General features: G+C 41.4%; 2 protein-coding genes across 2 annotated transcripts in view; one reads left to right on the top strand and one right to left on the bottom strand.

The window, feature by feature from the left end:
• The window catches only part of uba52 (ubiquitin A-52 residue ribosomal protein fusion product 1), a 29,414-nt gene extending 8,930 nt beyond the window's left edge, over positions 1-20,484 (bottom strand). Inside the window, exon 1 of the mRNA XM_069522745.1 lies at positions 20,474-20,484. The gene's annotated coding sequence lies outside the window, so the exon portion shown is untranslated. The remainder of the gene's footprint in view (positions 1-20,473) is intronic.
• arrdc2 (arrestin domain containing 2) lies at positions 5,289-11,312 on the top strand. The gene is made up of 7 exons (XM_020098577.2): positions 5,289-6,393; positions 7,818-8,035; positions 8,138-8,240; positions 8,331-8,587; positions 8,681-8,843; positions 9,458-9,621; positions 9,916-11,312. The coding sequence occupies exons 1-7, from the start codon at positions 6,120-6,122 to the stop codon at positions 9,967-9,969; spliced, it is 1,233 nt and encodes a 410-aa protein (XP_019954136.1). The 5' UTR covers positions 5,289-6,119; the 3' UTR covers positions 9,970-11,312.
• Positions 20,485-20,962: the final 478 nt, after the last annotated feature.

The following is a 20,962-nucleotide window of genomic DNA, read 5'->3' as shown; positions in this document are numbered from 1 at the left end:
GATATCAGTTTCCTGAATGTGCCTGACTCTCTCAGTGCGACAGCGTGAGGAAAAACTATTAACAGGGAAAAAAACGCAGAAACCTCAAAGATTAGAAGAAACAGTTTGTAAAATAAGTCTTTATACACGAGAACATGTCAGAGATGAAGGGAGCAGCAATGACAAATGAATTGAGGAGTTTTTGTCAGTAATGGTAGAATATGTGAGCATGAGTCTTTATATCTGAATGAGGTTCTGCTCCTCGAGATCCACCAGTACACAATAAAAACCTCATTCTGAAAGGTGCTGCTGTGAATCACCTTGTTATTGTGCCTCTTCTTCCTCCTCCGTCCTCCTCCTCCTCTTTCTCATCCTTTTCCTCCTTCTCCTCTTTCTCCTTCTCCCTTTTCTCCTCCTGCTCTTTCTCCTCTCCTTCCTCCTTCTCCTCTTCTTCCTCGTTCCTCCTCTTCCTTCTCTTCTTCCTCCTCCTCCTCCTTCTCATCCTTTTCCTCCTCCTCTTTCTCCTCCTCCCTTTTCTCCTCCTGCTCTTTCTCCTCTCGTTCATCCTTCTCCTCCTCTTCTTCCTCGTTCCTCCTCTTCCTTCTCTTCGTCCTCCTCCTTCCTCCTCCTCCTCTTTCTCCTACTGCTCTTTCTCCTCTTCTTTCTCCTCCTCCTCTTCTTCCTCCTTCCTCGTCTTCTTCCTCCTCCTCCTCCTCTTCCTCATCCTCCTCCTCTTCCTCATCCTCCTCTTTTTCCTTCTTCCTCCTCTTCCTCGTCTTCTTCCTCCTTCCTCCTCATCCACCTCTTTTTCCTCCTTCCTCCTCTTCATCCTCTTCTTCCTCCTTCCTCCTCATTCTCCTCTTCGTCCTCCTACTTCCTCGGTCTCCTCTTCCTCCTCCTCTCCCTCCTCCCTCCTCCCTCTCCTCTTCTTCCCCCTCCTCCTCCTCCTCTTCCTCCCCCTTCTCCTCCTCCTCTAAGGTGGGCGGGCCCGCATGTATTCTTTATCATTGGTGTGACACACAGACAGTAGCTTTGTCTAACGTTAAACGTTTAAACGAGCGCTCTTTATTTCCAGACTGTGTTTTAAACCCGCCACGGTTTGTAAAGGCGCTGGTTTCCATGAAACATCGTCGCAGTGTGGACACAGGTTTGATTTTATTTGCGCAGTGAACTTCGTGAATCCACTTCGCTGCTTCAGGTGAGTTCAGAGACTTTTTAATAACTCATGGCTCACGACAGCTATTTACATTATTGGTTATTATTATTGGTTAAAGCCTGCGCTCTGTCGTAAATAAAAATGTACGTTAAACACGTTCATGATGAAAACATGTAAACGATATAATAATAATAATAATAATAATAATGTTCACAGAAAACAATCAACAGTAAGTGGTGCAGCAGAACTACTTTTCCCGGTGGAGGATTCGGGCACGATTACTGTCTCATTGACGTGTTGTTGACTGTTATTTGACCTTAGGTGTGCATCAATGCGCAGCTCGAATTTGTTTAGGAATCATGACATCATGATAATAATAATTATATGTGTTCCTGTAAGTATTGTGTGTGAACACAGAAAGTGGAGCATTATATTATTACATGTTAATCCACATTTATAAAACATGCTGGGAAAGAAGCAACCAGTTGCATGTACTGGCAGGGCTGGTCCTAACATGTCAGGGGCCCACCCGAGCAGAACCCCCTCCCCGACCCCACCCTTAAGGTCCCACGAGGAACAGTTTACACCTAAGAATATGTTCAATAAAGTTTTGGTTCAATGGCAAGTGCACAACGTAAATAAAGGAGTTCAAATGCATCATTAGTATGTTTTGGGTCCCCTGGGGTCCACGGAGGCCATAAACAAATGACGAGAAAGTGTGTGGCCCTTTGCGTTATGTTCTATTAGCTCTGTACAATCCTAACACGTATTCGCAGATGTTTGATCGTCTTCTTGTCTTCTTTCCAGGAATAATGGTGAGCCCCATTGATTCTTTCAAGCTGGAGCTGGATCGTCCGGCCAATGTAGCGTTCACCGTCGGGGAGGTGGTGTCGGGCCATGTGGTGCTGGAGCTCTGCAGGAACACCAGAGTGCACTCTATGAAGGTGCAGGGCCGAGGGGTGGCCACTGCACACTGGCTGGAGAACCTTTGCATGAACACCGTCTATAGCGACTACACCTCCAAGATCACCTACTTCAGAAAGAGGCAGCATCTGATCCGAGGTCAGTGGTGAAAGCTGCAGAGGGGTTTAGTCCTCTGAACGGCTAATATGCAGTTTACTCTGTGTTATAGCTGCATCTTATGTGGTTACTTTTTGCAAGTGACCACACATCCATCCTGCAGAGTGAAATGTGCATTGATGTAACATTTAAATAGTTCAAATATCTTTGTATGGCAAATAAAAGGTTGTTGATGACATTGTAATGATGTGTTTTCAGCGAGCAGGGTCAAATGGGGCCAGTCTACAGGTTCAGCTGGGATACACTGACTTGTGTAACACTAGGCCAAAGAAGACTAAAAATAAACATGGCTATTTAAAAATGCAGAAGAGCACCTTCGCTTCTTTATAAGGAGGGACATTTGTGTGCTGACATTGTTGTCATTCCTGTACTTTCTTGTGATCACTACCATATTTTTGTACAATATCCTAGTATAGTAAAACTTATATATAGTAAAGGAAAAGGCTGATGCTCTGTCATGTGCCAGCTGGTAAATTCAGTTTCTTGTAGTTGCTCCAGTTTTCAAAAGAAAGTCAGCTTGTCCTAATGTGTTGCATGGAAACGCGGGAGAGACGTCAACTCTGGCTCATGATGTGTTTGCCAGATCACATGATTCCTGCAATCAAATGCAAATTACAACTAGTTTTTTACTGTGTGCTGTGTTTAGGGTGTAACCCTGTAAAGTGTGAAATTCCCAGACAGCAGGCAGCTTCAGAACAGGGGCAGAGAATATTGGCCAAAGTGGCTGAGTAAATAGAAGATGGTGGTTAATATTTAAGTATATTCTCTGTAAACAGTACATAGAGCTTGTCTCTTCAGTCAGGTCAGACTGGTCAATATGAATCAACAGCGGGTGGAGAGACTGATTGTTGTTGCTTTTGCAAACTTACAAGCAGCCAATCTACTTTCAAAGTAGTTAAATCTAAATGTCCTTTGGGACAGTTTATTGTTCCCTGGTCATTTACAGCCGTATCAAGTATGCACGGTGGTCAAAGGTGCACTGGGGAACTTTTGTACATTCAGACTAAATCATACACCAAGACTGCAGTAACACATCACCTATTAACTGACATGCTGTACTTAAGTCCACACATTTCATTTGTTGATTATTCATCATTTTCTAATCATTGTTCAGGCTTTAAAATACTGAAAATTCCAGACAAATACCAGTTACATCAGTTAAAATGTTTTTTCACACTGTTAACATAGTGTTGTCTGTCTCATTTAATGATAACATTATAAATTCGGAATAGTAAACACATAAATTGAATAAAAATGCAAAAAAAAGAAAATTCTTGGTATTTTTGTTTGACAAATTACTGGTGATGAACATTTTATAACTATCATCATATCATCATATAATATAGATAAATACATACCAGGATTTCTGTATAAAGTCACACACATCCTATGGTATTAGATCCATATCTATGCCTACCACCCTTATAAAGCATCACACGATGATATGTGCACTAAAAATCAAATTTTAGAAATGCAGCCCATGTTGCTGTGGCAACCAGGAAAAAAAAAACATGGCTCCCCTCAGGCTCCGCCCTCCCCCACCATGCTGCCAGCTCAGCTGCTGATGTCCATTCATTTTACAATGTTGTGACACAATTTACTCTTTTTTTTACTGTGAATGAATTATTGTTTTCCACATCTCACACTTGTCAGATTAATGAGGAATCTTCTTCAAAGTGGGTTAATATTTGTTTTACATATTGTGTACTTTGCAGCTCCTCTGGTAAACACTGTGGAACTCATGTATGTTTACTTTAGTCTGCAGCAGTGGCAAAACATGTTTTCAGCCATGATTAGGTTGATCATGGCAATTGCAAAGTGGGGGTGTTTATCAGGCCCATCATTCAGCGCAGGGCACCAGATGTTCTCATCTTATCAGAGAACGGGGGCCTCGGCAGGGTGAGGTGCTGCTCCCAGTCACCACCAGGTGGCGTGCCAAGCTGTATTTTTACTCAAGACCGGAGCTTTAATACATTTTCAATAGAGGCACTTTGCACTTTCTGCTATTATATGCAGATACGCATATACTATTGTATACAGTCAGTAGAGTCTCTAGTATGTCATATCCAGTGAGCTTCATCTAATTGTCTTTTTTCAACTTTCCCCCACATTCACACACACGTGCTGTAACAGCATCCTGGTAGTCTTGCAGCTGTGCAACACTGTCTCCACACCTCCAGCTGGTGGCAGTGGATAGCTAACTCCTCATCCCTGTGAACAAAGGAGTAAACAACTTTGTTTTTCTCAGACCACAATTGATTTGTGCAACGCTTTTGACCCGAATGAAGAGAGTGACCCAACTTAGAGATGAGTGTCTAGTTTACAGATTGATCGAATAGTAAGGAAGCGTTAGAGATTAATTTAAGGTTTTTAAAAGACTGCATGGGAGCAATGATTCATGCATATGATCCAGTTGTAAAAGTTTTCTTGAAATAGGGGCTTTTATTTCTGTACACTCAGTCACTTTTATCCCTTTATTTCTGAAGATAGTGTAGTTGTTTTTTAGCAGGGGATCTGGTGACATCCATTGCATGCTTTTGTGCATAGCTGTGTGTTTTCCATGTGTGTGGCAGCCCAGGCGGTGTAACAGCAGACTCAAAGCAATGCACAAGACTTGGAGTAAACAGCTTTGGTCTAGAGTGAAACTATTTTCCTCTGAGCTGTGCAGGGAGGAACTCTGCCAGACTGAGGCATGCTCAGCTGGCCTGTTTTCTTCTAAGAACCTGTAACCATCAATCATCATCAGCCCTGCCTGTTTTCTTCTCTGCTCCCTCCACACCCAGTCTCCATGTTTATTATGGTGCGTTCTCACTCAGTCTGGAAATATAGGCGCTGTGAGAAGAGCTGTGCCTAAGCGGCTCAGCTCAGATGGTGAACAATGTAGAGGAAGTAGGGATTTTACGTGTGTAAGTTGTAACGATGCCATTATCAGCTGAACAGGAGTCACAAGGGACATGGTATTTTGTGACACTTCTGTGTGCTTTTAGTTTCATTTCTATTATGGTTTCACTTTTAATTAAGCTAACCTCATGAGGGGGTATTGCGCACAGCATTTGTCGAGACATGTTCTGGGTTCCTGTAATTGCTGCCATCCTTTAGAGAGGGTAACCTGTAAAGATGATAATCCAAGTTTGATTGGTAAATGAGTGGAAGTGGACTGATGGAAGTTTTTGTACTTTGTATAATGATGCTTTAAATATAAATACCAAAAAAAAAAACCACAAACTAGGAGTAGTTTCAAATAACCAGATGGTTGATGGTTTGATCCCACTCTCCCTGTTCTGAGTGGCAATTTGTCCTCAGACAAGGTACTAAACCCTAAATTATCTGTGGAGGCTGTGATGGCAACGTTCGATTGATTTGTAAAAGATAATTACACTTTTACCAGAAAAATGGGAGAAGGAGAAGAAATCCATATTCTCTATTTGTTACATCTAAACAAGCAGTGGGGCAACAATTTTAAGAAAATCAAGGCAAATGCAGTGCATGGATGTGTGTGTGAGTGAGTGAATGGCAAAAACTGTCTTTTAGAGCGAATCAAGACATTTACACGTCACTCCTCCTGAAACCTTTCCTGATAAGGGTTGTTGCTCACTCATTTGGGCCTAATAAAGCAGCTGAATGCAGCCACTTGAGTCTTGTTTACACCCGGACAGCTGAAAAGTCCGTGCCGCAGCAGAGCGCCTGAACGCAGCATCTCCCAGCCCTCGAACCTCTCCTGAGGCCTTACATAATAAATTCACAAAGCCCCGCCCACTTCGGCGTGCTGCAAATAGGGCTGCGGACCTCGCAGAGCGCAGCACTCCAAACTTTACCAGGAGAAGTGAGCGCACCTGGAGCCTTTAACTCACTGAGGAAGAAGAGGTGAAGAAACTTCTCTGAGGACAAAACAAACCAAACAACAATGATTTTCGACAAGTTGAGAAAGTTGGACATCGTGTTCGATTCCCCGGAACTGGACTGTCCCCCGGTGTTCAGCAGCGGGGACGTAGTGTCGGGCCGGGTGTTGCTGGAGCTGTCCAGGGAGAGCCAGCTGGACTCGCTGAAGCTCCACGCCGAGGGCTTCGCCAAAGTGCACTGGACCGAGTCCCGGTCCGCGGGCTCCAGCACCGCCTACACGCAGAACTACAGCGACGAGGTGGAGTACCTGAACCGCAGAGAGGTGCTGCTGCAGGCAGGTCAGTCCACGGTGCTGGGACGGGGGACGTACTCTGGAGGGGACACATAAAAAACAAGTTCTCTCATTAAAGCCAGTGGAACAATAGTGGAAGTGTTTTATTTGACACTGACTAGTTGTTTGTCTGCTAACTGGGGATAGTGTTGTTTTCATGGTTCAGTGTTGGAGTTAAAGTAAGTGGCTGTTTATGAGATGATTTATAATCCTCTGGAGAAAGTTCACCAATTCTCAGTGAATGAAACAGAAGTCAAACTGGTTTTATTAGGTATTTCAAGGGCTGTTTTTTTTCTTGTTGAAAACTTGCTCGAAGAATTCAGAAGTCAGTCATTGACATGACCATTTTTGCTTTGGTCCTCTTGGTTATTTTCTTCTGCCATATGAGAGGTTTAGTTGTTGATCACTCCTTGATATGCAAGTATAAAAAACCTCAGTGTTCAGGAAGAAACCTAAACCGTGCTCCAGCAGCTGTCTGCACACGGCTCTGTTACTGTGAAAACATCTGTTGAATGGAAAAGTCCTGATATCAGACGTTTCCTCAGTCAAAGAAAATCCTGGGTTGTTTTTCTCCAGCGACACTTCAGGTTTCTGTCTTCATTCATTGGGTGCTGTGTTGTTTTGGTTTTGCAGTGCATACAGGAAACTCACACCCAGGACTCGGGCCATTTTATTTTAGTTTTTCCTGCTTTGTTATCTTCTTTGACAATCTGCATGCAAAAAGTAATTCAAATACACACAAAATAATTTGTCTTGGTTTTGTCTGTGGTGTATGAATAAGTTTTGGAGGTGTGCCTGAAAATCTTTTTTTTCCCCAACAACCCACTTGACCCATTAAGAGGATTTGACGGTGACAGTATTGTATTTTGAGTCAAATTGGAGCTTGCGGCTCACAGAGGGACAAAACACACTGAGTCTGTTAAACGCAAACACGTGTTTCTGGACCTGTGCAGCAAGAGAGGGAGAAAAAAACAGCAGTGGAGACGGGCTGTAGTACAGCTTGAGGAAAAACATGTTCTCCCTCAGCACAATGAAGCAAGAACCGCCCCTTTAGAGACTCCATGTGATTGCAAAGAAAGGAAGAGAGGTTTCTCTTTCAGCAAAAGTCATGCTTAAATGATCTATTCATACTCTCCCACCGAGTCGGCTTGATTTATATCGATTTCCAAAGAATAGCACTCTTTTAAGAAAGTTTGTTCCCTTTGTGCACAAAAGTTTTATCTGGACTTTACCTCCAGGCATTTACTTCCTCTTTTACACAGTATGAATATCTTTATACAGAATCAGATAAGTACAGATTAAGAAACTTTATTTCATTGTCCTGAATTTCTTTATAACAGCAAGAGGCTGATCATCACAGGGTTGAAGTCCTGTAGTCCTAGAATAAAAATTGATAAATGTTTTTTCTTTGTTATCTCCTCTCCCCCACAGATAATGGTGAAGTAACCGTCCTTCCCGCTGGCAGACATGAATTTCCATTTAGCTTCCAGCTGCCAGAGGAGACGCTGGTCACCTCCTTTGAAGGGAAACATGGCAGCATCCGTTACTGGGTCAAAGTGAAGCTTCACAGGCCATGGGCAGCTGTCAAGAAGATCAAGAAGGAGTTCACTGTCATTGAGCCAATTGACATCAACACACCAGCCCTACTGGTGAGCATCTCACCCCTCACTGTTCATCAATGTGTCTTTACACCCCTCATTGTTTTCTGGGCGTTCTGAGGCACTTGCTCATTGGGTCTCATCATTTCTCAGGCGCCACAGGCTGGAACCAAGGATAAGATGGCCCGGGCATGGTATCGTAACTTTGGACAGGTGTCAGTGACGGCAAAGATCGACCGCAAAGGCTACACACCAGGTAAGAGTCCAGCATCTCAAATGGCACCCTTTTTGTTGGCCAGATGAAAACAAAATCTCCAAATTCTAATTTTATTTCTCCTCCGTGCAGGTGAGGTGATACCCGTCTTCGCGGAGTTCGACAACTCTACCTCCAGATCAATTGTGCCCAAAGCCTACATCACTCAGACACAATCGTTCATCGCCCGCGGCACGAAGAAACAGAAGCACTCGGTGGTGGCCACATTGTCTGGCGACATTGTGGGTGCCAGGTGCCGGGAAACTTGGCACGGACGCGCCATCAAAATCCCTCCTGTGGGGCCCTCCATCCTGCAGTGCCGCATCATCAAAGTGGAGTACATGCTCAAGGTGAGCCTAGTCAACAGTGGCTGTCAACACTGTGTTCCCTTTTGCTGTGCACATGGCTGGATCCAACAGTTCTCTACGTTTCCTTCCTAACAGGTTTGTGTCGATGTTCCTGGAACGTCAAAGCTGTGTCTGGAGCTGCCACTGGTCATGGGCACCATCCCCCTCCATCCCTTCGGGAGTCGGACCTCAAGCGTCAGCAGCCAGTACAGCGTCAACCTGGAGTGGCTGCGAATGGCCATCCCAGAGCAGCCTGAGCGTAAGTGTCTGAAAATGTTTGAATATGTGTGGATCTAAATGTGCAAACTCAATTACAGATGTTATCTTACTTGAAACAAGGCAGGGATGTCTGCCAGCATTGTTTTCTTGATTTCCATTGTGTTTATCAAACATAGGATTATAAATTGGTTTTTTTTCCACTCACTTGGCTGAACATTTAGTGCTCAGACTGGGCAAATAAACCCATGATGCTTTTTTTCAACATTTTAATAACTTATAGATAGTGTCCAGGGATATTTTCAGTCTCGTGACACATCTTGCCAGTGAGCACGACTAAAATCGGAAGTCCCCACTTTTTGTTTTGCTTTTGAAGAGCTTCACTAACCTCTAAGAGTTTGTGATCCTGTTCTTATTTTTATGATCCCTCCACTACCAAAGTCGCACTGGGTCAGATGCCAACATGCCAAAACAAACAAAGGTTTCGATTCAGCCCAGAATCATGCTTGATCAAATCGGTGTTTGTTAATGCAAAAAGCAGTAAACTTTATTGGACTTTCGAGCGTGCACTGATGATGACTCAGCAGCTTTGTGTTTGGACCTGTGCTGCCCAGGTGAGTCAGACCAGCTGACTAATCTTGCCCCTTTCCCCTGCAGCTCCTCCAGATTACAGCTCTGTGGTGACAGAGGAGGAGGCCGAGCACTGCAACAACAACACGGTGGTCTCAGAGCTGGCCGACGACCTGAGTGGGATCCTGGAGCGCCCCCTCATGGCTTTTGTCCAAGAGTTTCGCTTCCGACCTCCGCCAGTGTACTGCGAGGTGAGTCACCAGATGCTTGGAACAACAACCACACTCACCCACAGTTTACTTTTGATTAGCACTTACAGGATCTTACAGAGGTTTTTATTGTGCAGATACAAAAACATCCCTTACAGCACTTTTCCCTCTCAAACAATCTCTTGAGATCACAGCTGAATTGTTCAACAGTATCTTCATAAAAATGTATCTGTGGGTGTCGGCAGAATAAAGGTTAAATGTATTAGAACTGTGAATGTTACTGCTCACTCAACCTTTATCTTATTTGTCTATTTGTCCTTATTTTTCTGCCTATAGATTGACCCCAACCCTCAGCCCATCAACATGAGACCTCGCTGCATGACGTGTTGAACCATAAGCGCTGCCTTAAAGTCAAGCGACTGAAATGAATCAAATGAATCAAGAGATTTGTCTTCGCCTGGATTACTTCTCTCTGACATATGGTACCTGGTCCCACCAAGCATTGTGGTGACGGACTGAGGCTCCTCGGAGACGTCAGGAGAGAAGGAGCTCACAGGACCCGGCTGTCGGTGGTGGAGCTGCCACTTTGTTTCCTGTTCATAAAGTAAAGTGGACGCTTTCCTGATCTATCGAGGGGTCAGGAAGCACAAGTCCTCCACATCAGTTCCTGTCCTCCCCCAAGTGATTTTTTTTTGGCTCAAAACAAAGCGAGCTGCAAATACCTCCCAATCAACGATTCCCTCACATGAAGAGATTTTTGAGATTTAAGGGACACATTGGGGGGGAAAGATCACTTGATATTTGTCAGGTGGAGAGTTGGAGTTGCAACAGATGTTGAAAGAAATCGCTCTTGATAAGTTGACAAAGTGTCATCTTTGAGTGGCGTAAAGAAAGAAGTGCAATTATTGTCTTCAGCTTCCACTCCCCTCTGCCTGGCAACACAGTAGATTTAATCAACGCACATTGCTATCTATGCATTGTGTGACCGAACAGAAGTGTGCCTGTAATGATTTCTACTGTTATTTAGGCACATACTGTATCTGAAGGTGTGACGTGGACAGACGATGACGTTTTCTATGCATGCAGGTAACAATATGTAAAAGGGAAAAATACGTATGCCTTAACTATCTGCAGTAGGAGATTGCATGAGAGTTTCAGGGAGTCGTTCTCTCATAGTTAAATAGAACTTAAGGTTTACTGAAAGAACAAAAAAGGTTGGATTGTATGTGGATGAATTCCAAGAGCAGTGTTGTGTATTTGTAAAGCCTTAAGGCACTGAAGTGTCAGCTAGCTGTGGTTGATGGTGTTAACACAGTTAAATTAAAAGAAGTAGGAAAACACAATTTGTGTGTGAAGCTGCACAAGGCTCATAGATTAGCTCTCTCAGCTGCTAAACAAAAGGACGAGACCTCTGCGCTGTGTGGCCTGAAGCATATATGGGACCCAGGTGCCTTGTTGCTGCGGTGCTCCGTCAGGCTCAGGTACAGTGCAACACTCTGCTCCAGCGGAGCCTTAAGCTAGAGATGCCACTGAAGTGTATGGACATTCCAAATAGACTCGAGGATTATGTTTTTCTCCTCAACTTCCAAAAAAACTGGTCTTCAGGGTCAGCTGTGCGACTTCCTTGGCACGCACTGAAAAACCGAATGTATTTTTATACAAATGCAGTTGTTGATTTGTAATCTTGCCAAAGTTTTGTATTTGTTTTTTCTAATAAAAACTCTTTTAATGGATGTTTGTCTCCGGTGTTTCCTTGGAACCATGGCTGGTATGTAAGCTGTACACTTTGTTAGGGAAACAGGACAGGGTCTCTGTCTAGCTTGTTACGTGCCAATGGATTGGTACATCATGTTCAATGGTGTGAGTCAAAACTATAATAATGCCAAGGGCAGTCCTCACTGGAGAAATGAGCTGCAGTCATTGGACCAAAACTATAATTACAGACATAAGTTGTGCCTGCGACAGCTTCAATATTACACAACTGAAGCAGTCCAGTTTTTCTGGGTGTCATGAAATGATTTCCATGAACCAAATACAATTTCAAACCTTTCATTTTCATTATTTCATAATTTAGCCATAATTGTTTTGATATAAAACCATGCAAAAATAAACATTCAATCGATTTTCTTTCCGGAGGTGATTATGAGAGAAAAGTCAAAGCATCAACTGCAGCTGGTTAATTAACAGCACCACAATATACATTACAACATGTGCACAAACTAGCTTTTGTTTTTGTTCATTCACAATGTGCTTGTGTGGCACTGAAACAAAAATACCCAGTGAATCAACAATACATTGTGTGATGTCAGTGAAGATCAACAGAGCAGCACATGTTGTAGCAGTGGTATATGCATCATTCTGCTGGACTATCCTAGTGTACAATAAAGTGTAGTAGTGACTCCTGCAATCAAAGAAATGACAGAGAGATGAGAAGAAATAAGATTAAGTTTAAATAAAGTTAACCTCCTTATTCATTTTATAAACAGAGAGAAACAAGAGAAACACTGGAAGCTTCTCAAAGGTCTTTTAAGGATGAAATCCAGTTTGAATCTTAATGGACTGAGGTTTAGGTGACTTCAGTGAGAAAATCAAAGGGTCAGTTCTGTGCCTCAGACAGATGTTCCTGTATTGTATGCAGCATGCTTTTTTGTATGGTACTGAGTTGAAGGTGAGCACTGAGGCGTCCGTCACTTTTTAGTTTCTACTGCTGTCAAACCTGCCTGTCTGGTTATAATGTGTGGATTCATAGCTCTAATATTCTGTTCTTTATCCAGATACTCATCTAAATACTGTAAGCTGGTTTACCTCTGTGTTTACCTGAGTATCTATCAGCTGTAACATGAGTCCGCATGCAGACTATATAGAAAAGGGACCTTATTATTGTTGTTATTATTATATCAAATAAATAAAAGAATAAGGGGTGATCCTTATTCAGTTAGTGTAGGGTAACTATTATCCCTTTCAGAAATATCAGATAATGGATATTTTGCCTGTTTTAAATGTGATCAATATGCTTTATGGTGATGAATTTGCACTCTCCACATGTCCTTCTTGTGAAACGCTAGATACTGCCATTAGATTTCTTCTTAAATCTTTTCCATCTAACTCACATAATTCATCAATTATTAAGTTAAATTTAATCTGAACCACAAAAACATTCCACAGGATTCTTGTGAATGGTTCCATAGAACAGATTTCATCAAAAACACACAAGGGCTACATTAACCTTTATCCTGTTATTTGCAGCTGCAACTATAGTTATATTGGGATCATTTGGTTTTGATAATCATGTTATGACCTCTACACTACAGAGAGATCCTGTCAAATGAGAGGCTGCATTTATGTACTAGAAGACTTTAAACATTTGAGTTGCTGGTCAAACCTTTTAAAAGGCTGACGTCCTACTTTAGAATGAAACCCTCCCTGTGTGTTCACACACTGTAACCTACATACCTACGGTCTTGCCTCAGGGTGTCCTGTGGCCCAGTTTAAGGTGGAGGTGCACAACAGGTCTGTTTGAGCATGTGTGCTCTTGACCTGACTAAAATAAAAGACTGTATCTCAGCTTTAATGCAGAGAGAGATGTATGTATTAACTTGAAATCAAAGTGTAGAACCATAACTCTTCAATATTATGTTTAATGCAGACACCAAATAGAATCTACAGGGATAGTCAACTCAGTGAAGTTTTCCAAGAAATCTGTGCATCCTGTTTGTTTCTCCCCGGTTCACGTGACCTAAATAAAGATAATAATAATAAACTTTATTTGTATAGCACCTTTCATACAAGAAATGCAGCTCAAAGTGCTTTACATACAATATAAATACAAATAATACCATGTTAAAATGTAATTAATAAAAGAGAACAGATTCCAAATAACATAAGAACATGTTCAAATGGAAATAAAAAAAAAATAATAATAAAAGGATGATTTTCTTTTCCTTCATAAAATGTTTCAGACAAGTTGAATAGTGCAGTGGATCCCCAATCACTCATTTCAGAGATCGTAGAGTAAAATATCACTATAATATCACTATATTATAGGTATATAATATATATATAATATCATATACTATATAATATTATACTATATAATATCACTATATTATATTATATTATATCACTACGTAAAAATATCTGGATGCCTTCAGCTGGTTTGCAGCTACAAGAGTAATAGTGAGGTTTGGCCCAGAGTCACTGTTCCGGTTCATATTAAAGGAGTTGGATGGGATTAAAACCAGGCGTCTGTACAGGCCTTGCTTCCACTTTCTTCTGCAAAATCCAAAAACATTATTTTATGGAACTGGACATTGTCAAGCTGAAACAGGGACAGACAGTTTCCAGGTGTAAATGGAGAACTACAAAACCATAGCCTCTTGAAGTAAGGTGTGCTTTGAAGTAAGTTCTTTGGGGGGAGGATTAGCTGGTTGTAGGTCAGGAGGATATTTTCAACAAGGAGTTGCATGGTTGATGGTTAGTTCCAACTAACCATCAAGTGGATATTCTGTCCTGACTGGATGTTCTTCCAAATGACAGCTGAATGTTTGCAGAACAAGATTCCTGCAACTCCTTGTTGAAAATATCCTCCTGACCAACAACCAGCTAATCCTCCCCACTAAGAACTTACTTTAAAGCACACCACTTGATATCCATTTGATATCCACTTGATGGTTAGTTCCATCTGAGGGATTCCTCCTCTGTCGCTCTTCATTTTGTCATCATATAGACGTGGGAAGGTGGTGCAATTGTTAGTACTGTGTGTGTGTGTATGTGTTTGCACATGTCTTTTTATTGTTCTGAGTTCCAATATTGGCTCAATACTATCATTGTGAGGACATGTTGACTTTGTGAGGACATTTTGGCTGGTTCTCACAATTCAATGGGCTGTTTGAGGGTTGAGACTTGGTTTTAGTCATTGTTCACAGGTTGTTGAACACCTCGGTTGATCTCACCACCTCACAAACAGAAACACCCAGGGCCTCACTCAGGTTTTGACCCCAACCCAAAAAGCCTTGGCAAATCACAACGCACCACACGAACCAATCCACATGCACATGCTTAAGACTTAATGACGACGTATCGAGTTTCAGACACAAGACTAACAGCCCTGACAAGTCAGAGAAGTGTGTGCTAAGGCAGCACACAGGCAGGAGATGGGGTTTTCACATAAATGAGGAAGTTTCTGCAGATGACATCTTGTGTGGTTTATGAAAGACGTCAAATGATGTTTCTGTTTGTGAGGGATCAACAGGAGCACACTCTGCAAAACAGTCAGCTGTCAGCGAGAGGTTTTGCAGACTCATCATATTCTTGGTGACTGTGTTATTCATCAAGTTGTATCTTTTGATCCACAGTTATTGAGCAAGATCATTAATGACTTAGACGGATTTAACTGTCTTTCAACCTGCAAAATAAGCACAATTACTTCCTGAAACCTATGACACAGGAACCGATGAACCATGAACCCTTCAGTTAGGACTCTGCCTTTCTTAACAGTGACAGAAAAAAGACTCACAAGTACACAAGAAATCATGGTCTACTGCATCAGAGGCTGCACTCTGAAAATCTTTGTTTTTTATGTTGACATCATTGATGGTATATAACCTATGGTTCACAGGAAGATGGACCAGAAAACACTTTCAAAATACACATGTGCTGTGAATCGAGGGCAGGGTTATCGGGCCGTGATTGAAAGGCTTGTGCACAAAGAAGAAGAGGAAGAAAAAAACTCAGACATCTGACTTCCTCCTGGGAACCTTGACGGGTTGTCTCTGCTTAGACATGTCCTGAAGTGATCTGTTTAGTGTTGAGTTTTATCCAGAAAGGAAAAAAGTAAGCGTGATGCCAAATATATTTGAGACTTTACGGATATGAAGAATTGCTCTCAGCTCATTTACAAGAGGAGAGGAGTTTGGTATCAGGAGGCCTTGATCGTCTGACCGTTTGCCAACCACAGTGTCTTGAAATATTAATAACATAATCCATCACAGACAACTAATAAACAGTCAGTAGTTAACAGATACCAAAGTATCCAGTGAGACAAAAAAACAAACCAGAGCTGTTTCCCGTCAGTCCCGAGGACACATCATTGGTTTTGAAAGACATCATAAAACTTTATTGTGCTCTATGTTGGAGGGAAATCCAGGAAACATGTTACTTGTTTGAATGTGCAGAATCGTCCATGGCCAAATATGTTTTGTCTTTAGGGACGAAGAATTTACTTCAGTCTCTCTTCTGTCTCTGCATTTTTTAGGTCTCATCAGAAGGCAATGCATTTTTTCAATTACTGAAGTAGTATATTTGTGTTGCAGTTTAACTGTATGGACATTTAGTTTGTGATCAAGTCTATAAAACTATGGTAAAAAAAACATCCATTATTTTATGTATTAATAAACCAGAACCCTTAAGACAGCATCAGTGAAATGTCAGCAGGGGGTCGGGGTCAGCTTCCAAGCCCCCCCCCCCCCCCCCCCAAGGCTTCATGGAAATCAGTGTAACTTTAGAGGACTGACAGAGCAGACAGCCGAGCGCTGCACAGCAAACTGCTCCCCAGAATATTCTGGAGGGGAAAAATACCACGTTAGAGCATTAAACCCCCCCGACAATATGCAAAAAAGAACAGCTTTGTTTCTACGTCTGCTCCTCCCCCGGTTGTAATTCAGGGTTTCCACCAAATCTATTTGTTGCTTTGTTCGGTTTATAATCTGTCTCTCTTTGTTTCAGGCCTGTGCGATGCTCTTTGTTTGTGAATCCCCCCGGGCACAATGGAGGCTCCACACAGAGCCCAAAAAGCATGACATGATGAATTCTAACAAACAGAAATCAATCTTTAGTATCTTGAGGCACCATCACCATGAATCCCAGATTATTAGATGTCAAAAAGCAAAAAAGTGATGACCTCAGACTCTATGATCTCTGAAATAAACACCTGCCAAGCTTTTGACAGTGATGTTTGGAGATGCTACCATTACTCAGTTTACCAGCCTTTGAAAAGTGAGACAGTTTGGTTCAGCATCTGCCTTCAGCGCTGTTGTTCTATACGAGGGAAGATGTTCAGCACCTTTTCTTGTAGTTGTGTTATGCAGTTGTCAATGGGCTGAATGAATGCACTAGAATCTGAGCTCAGATTCAGGCCTGTGCTTCTTTACACACTGTCTCACATTCATCAAATTAGATCACTTGCGATAATTATGTGTGAAAAACTCTACACTTATAGTCTGGATAGATTAACTGTTGATATTTTATCTATCTTTTAGGATCCTTGTGATGCATTGTTGATATTTTATATTGATAGAAATCATTGCACCTCTATGAAATCTGTGTATCCTCATGTCAACTTAATGTTTTCAGGTTTGTCTCAATGCATCATTCAGAAGTTCTTCAATCCATATGCTGGCACTTAACCTTTCAGTTCATCTAATCACAGATTTTGCATGGTGTACTTTCATGGTTTTCACTGGACAGCAATTTAAATATGTATGATTAAAATGTCTTGAAATTCAAACTTAAATTTTTAGTGTCTGGTGTGTTTTTTTAGCTCATCAATAAACCGTGTAAAGGTTCAGCCTGCTGAGAGTGTGGCTGTTGGTTCAAATATACAGAGAACTGGTCGGATAGTGGAATATTCCCTGTGTGCTGTATGTGCTAAAGGCATATGTTAGCTATTTCCCCTGGCATGCAATCGTGCACATGGCCAGGTTGTTTTGCTGGGGGAGCTGGCCACCAGCCAATAACGAGAAGTTTTCTCCTCCATAATGTGACAAACATGAAAGCAGCACTCAGGAATGTATTTTTCTTGGAAAGAGAACAAGATTAGCACATACTGAAACTCGCCTCGAGCTGCAGAGCAGCAAAATAATAGCTGGGGTAAGCTGATGAGACGAGTGAGTTGGGACTTGAACATATTATCCAATCACCTCCTTTCGAGGCCAAAAAGAACACTTTGTCCCACGAAAGTAATACAAGTCGGATGTAAATACTATAGAAGCAGAGAAATGGAATTTGGCACAACAAGTTGTCAGAGATTCTGTGAAGGAGATCTGAGATAAACTTAGACCTTTAAAATTAAATGACTCCTTTGCAGTTTTTCTCTGCCTGCAAAGGTAAAGTTTCTCATTTCAATACCACCACAGGTTTTTATATACTTTACATTACACATATTTCAGTTTTGATTTCAAGAAGCTGAAACCAAAGAGAACTGCAGAAGATCTTTACCTCAACATATTAAAAAAACAAGTAGTGGACATTATCTCTGATGCAGTTGTCCCATCAGAGTGAGGTGTTAAATCTGCTCATTAACCAGCAGCTGAAACAAAGTATTTTATCACCTTTACACTGATCTCTCTCTACTGGGAGACAGTTGCTTTTCGTATAAAAAATTTTACACTTAAAATATATGATCAGCTGGTAAAATAAGATGCTTTGTTGAAAATACTTCACAGTATATGAAGTAATGAATAACAAAAGCTTGACCTCAATCCACTTCACCCTGAGAGTGAATCTTGTATGTTGACTTAATAATATGATAACACTAATATATATATTATATATATATATTGCAGTTTAACTAAAGTAAATAATCTAAAAAAATCGCTGCTGTTCCCATTCTGTTCTCTTTGTTTGACCTTTACTATAGTGTTCTACTTTTTTAAATTTGCTTCACATGTCTTATGTAAAGCACTCTGAATCAACCTTTGTGTTGAAAGTGCAGAACAAATGAAGTTGCTGTGTTGTGCTTCTGTCTGCTGCTTAGAAAGAAAACATCACCCATGTCACCATAAAAATAAATGATTTCTTTATCTCCTCTTTGCTCTAGTTTTGCATATTTCCACTGAATGTGTGACTCAAATCAGTTCTACCAGGTCTCTGTTACCATTTGACCTCCTTACCTCAATCATCCTGTAACACTGATTTACTGAAAGGAGGAAAGTCACTCACTGTACTTGTACCTGCTGCAAGTGGCCCAGGATAAGGGTGTCAGCCAGTTGCCTGAAATGTAAATGTTATTGTGAGTGTAATTTGATTCAGCTTGTCTCTGACTTGTTGTTGCCCTGCAGGCTCCTTGTTTGGAGTGATGTGATCTGCTGAGGAGAGGTGTATAACTCTCTGAAGCGTAAGGCGGTGGGCATTGGTTGAGACATGAGGGTCGATGTTGGGCTGCACGGCCTGCAGCAACAGGAGCTGCTTGAAAACAGGGTAACACAGAAAAACACCAGAAACATTATGTAAGTGGGGAAAAACTGAATTCTGTTGTTTATTCTTTACTTTCTCAAATGTTTGCTTTGAGGAGACATTGGGGCTATTGTGGTGTTGGTGTCATATGTCGTCCGGTCTCTTCAATGCATTCACAGCAGATTATATAAACATCTTACATAGATATAACAAAAGATGCTCTTTTTCTAAAAACATTCAACAACCTCCTGCTGAAAACACTTGATCTGAATTGTTTATTTAACATATCAAGATCAAGACGTCTAAGTGATCAAGTGGTTAGCACAGAAGGTTACCAGTGCAGGGCTTTCATAGTGCTGCCATACAAGCCAGTAGCCAGTCAGATTTATCTTTGATTACGTGGCCAAAACACTTGATGACGCTAAGGTGTACAACTGAAGGTGGCTACTAACACCTACTCTAACATCTACTGGAAGAAGACCTTCCAATATACAATATTTTCACCATCTTGTCCTGGATTCTAAAGTGGAGGGGAAAAGAGGCATATTTAATTATAGTTGATCGTCTCCATCAAGGATTCAGTCGCAGGTTTGGTTCCAACATGGCCCTTTGTCCTCCTGAAAAATGAATAAAGAAACAAACATAAGTGGTTTGTATCACACTATAATGTTTGCACTTATCAGATACAAGTGATTAATAATTTACCTGTAACTCCTGCAAAAATCCATAAGTGCGGACCAACAGATAAGGAATGATTCAAAGTTTATGAATATATTATTAATACATATTTCAAATATCCTTACAGCTGCATTCAAATACATTATATTGTGTTATGAACTATCGTAAAACACTACTTATAAATGTACCAGGAGAACTGCTGCTCAGCCCACTTTCTCTTTTTCATAACATCCTGTTTACTACGGTGTACCACACAGGTCAATTTGTGATCAACTTTATTTTTGCTTTTTATTTCACCAGTTGCATCAATTACACAACACATCCCACTGAGCGAACACATAAACTATCTCTCTGTGGGTTTTTTAATCATGTTCACTTCTCACAGCTTATCTTCTCGTGGCCGTCCCTTGGGAGGAAAGGCCGTCCTGGGCTCTGACGTCAGGCTTTATGGGTAAGTAAACAAAGATTAATCGAGGGAAGAGCTCCCATGTAAACAGAGTTGTTGTTACTGTCAATAGGACGTAGACGAAGAGATAAACACAGGCTGAGGTCAAGTTTGGAGATTTGAGAACAGGAGAAGAATGGGAGCAACAGAATGAAATTTGGTTTTGTGTTTCTTCTGTTAGTGTGAGGAGAATGGCATTCACCCGGATTCAACTTCAAGTCATGTTTGAAGTCTTAATTATTTAACATAGTATGATGCTGTGATGAATGTGAATGTAAAGTAATAGCTAATTCAACCTGAGGAGTCATTTTCTAAATTTATCTGAGTGTTGAGGTGATGATCTGCTCGTGAAACTGTTAAATGGGACTCTAGCATCAGATTATGCAACAGAATTATAAATCGGATACGTCATATATTGGGCCCATCTTTATTTTAATCAACTCTAAACCTTAACAGAAAAATTGAGCATGAATATATACAACAACCTGGTTTGTGTAAATCATGGGAGATGATCAAAGAGAGTAAACAAATATGTTTGTGTGTGATGTGTCTGTTTTCTATACATTCTAGTTATAATTCCAAATTATGTCTTTTTATTGCATCCTTTCCAACAGAAAACTTGTTTTTCTATATCAGCTATGACCCAAATCAGGTTCATAACAGAAAAGAAAGTTGTTAGTTCACTGTCCAGAATTAGATTAGTTGGAGACATTAAATCGACTAATAGGTGTGAATGTAAGTGTAAATGGTTGTTTGTCTCTGTATGTCGGTGATGGACCTGCGACCTGTCCAGTGTGTACCCCGCCTCCTGCCCAATGTCAGTGTCAACTGGGATTGGCTCCAGCTCCCCCCGCCCCTCAAAAGGATGTGACAGAATGAGTGGAGAAATGTTGTTAGTAGTTTAAAGAAGACAACAAAAGAATTATTTTACTTTAACACATACCTATGAATAGTAAAACTAGAGAAGCTGACAGTGGTGGGGGTGGTGCTGCACTTTTCCTATTGGCTCAAGTTGGATGTTGAGGTGTGAGGGGAGGGGGCATCGAGGATGGAGGTTGCATCCCTGACTCATGTCTCAGTACAAACCTG

Source organism: Paralichthys olivaceus, chromosome 3 (genome assembly GCF_024713975.1).
Source record: "Paralichthys olivaceus isolate ysfri-2021 chromosome 3, ASM2471397v2, whole genome shotgun sequence".
NCBI lineage: Eukaryota > Metazoa > Chordata > Actinopteri > Pleuronectiformes > Paralichthyidae > Paralichthys > Paralichthys olivaceus.
This window is presented reverse-complemented; position numbering and strand designations above follow the sequence as displayed.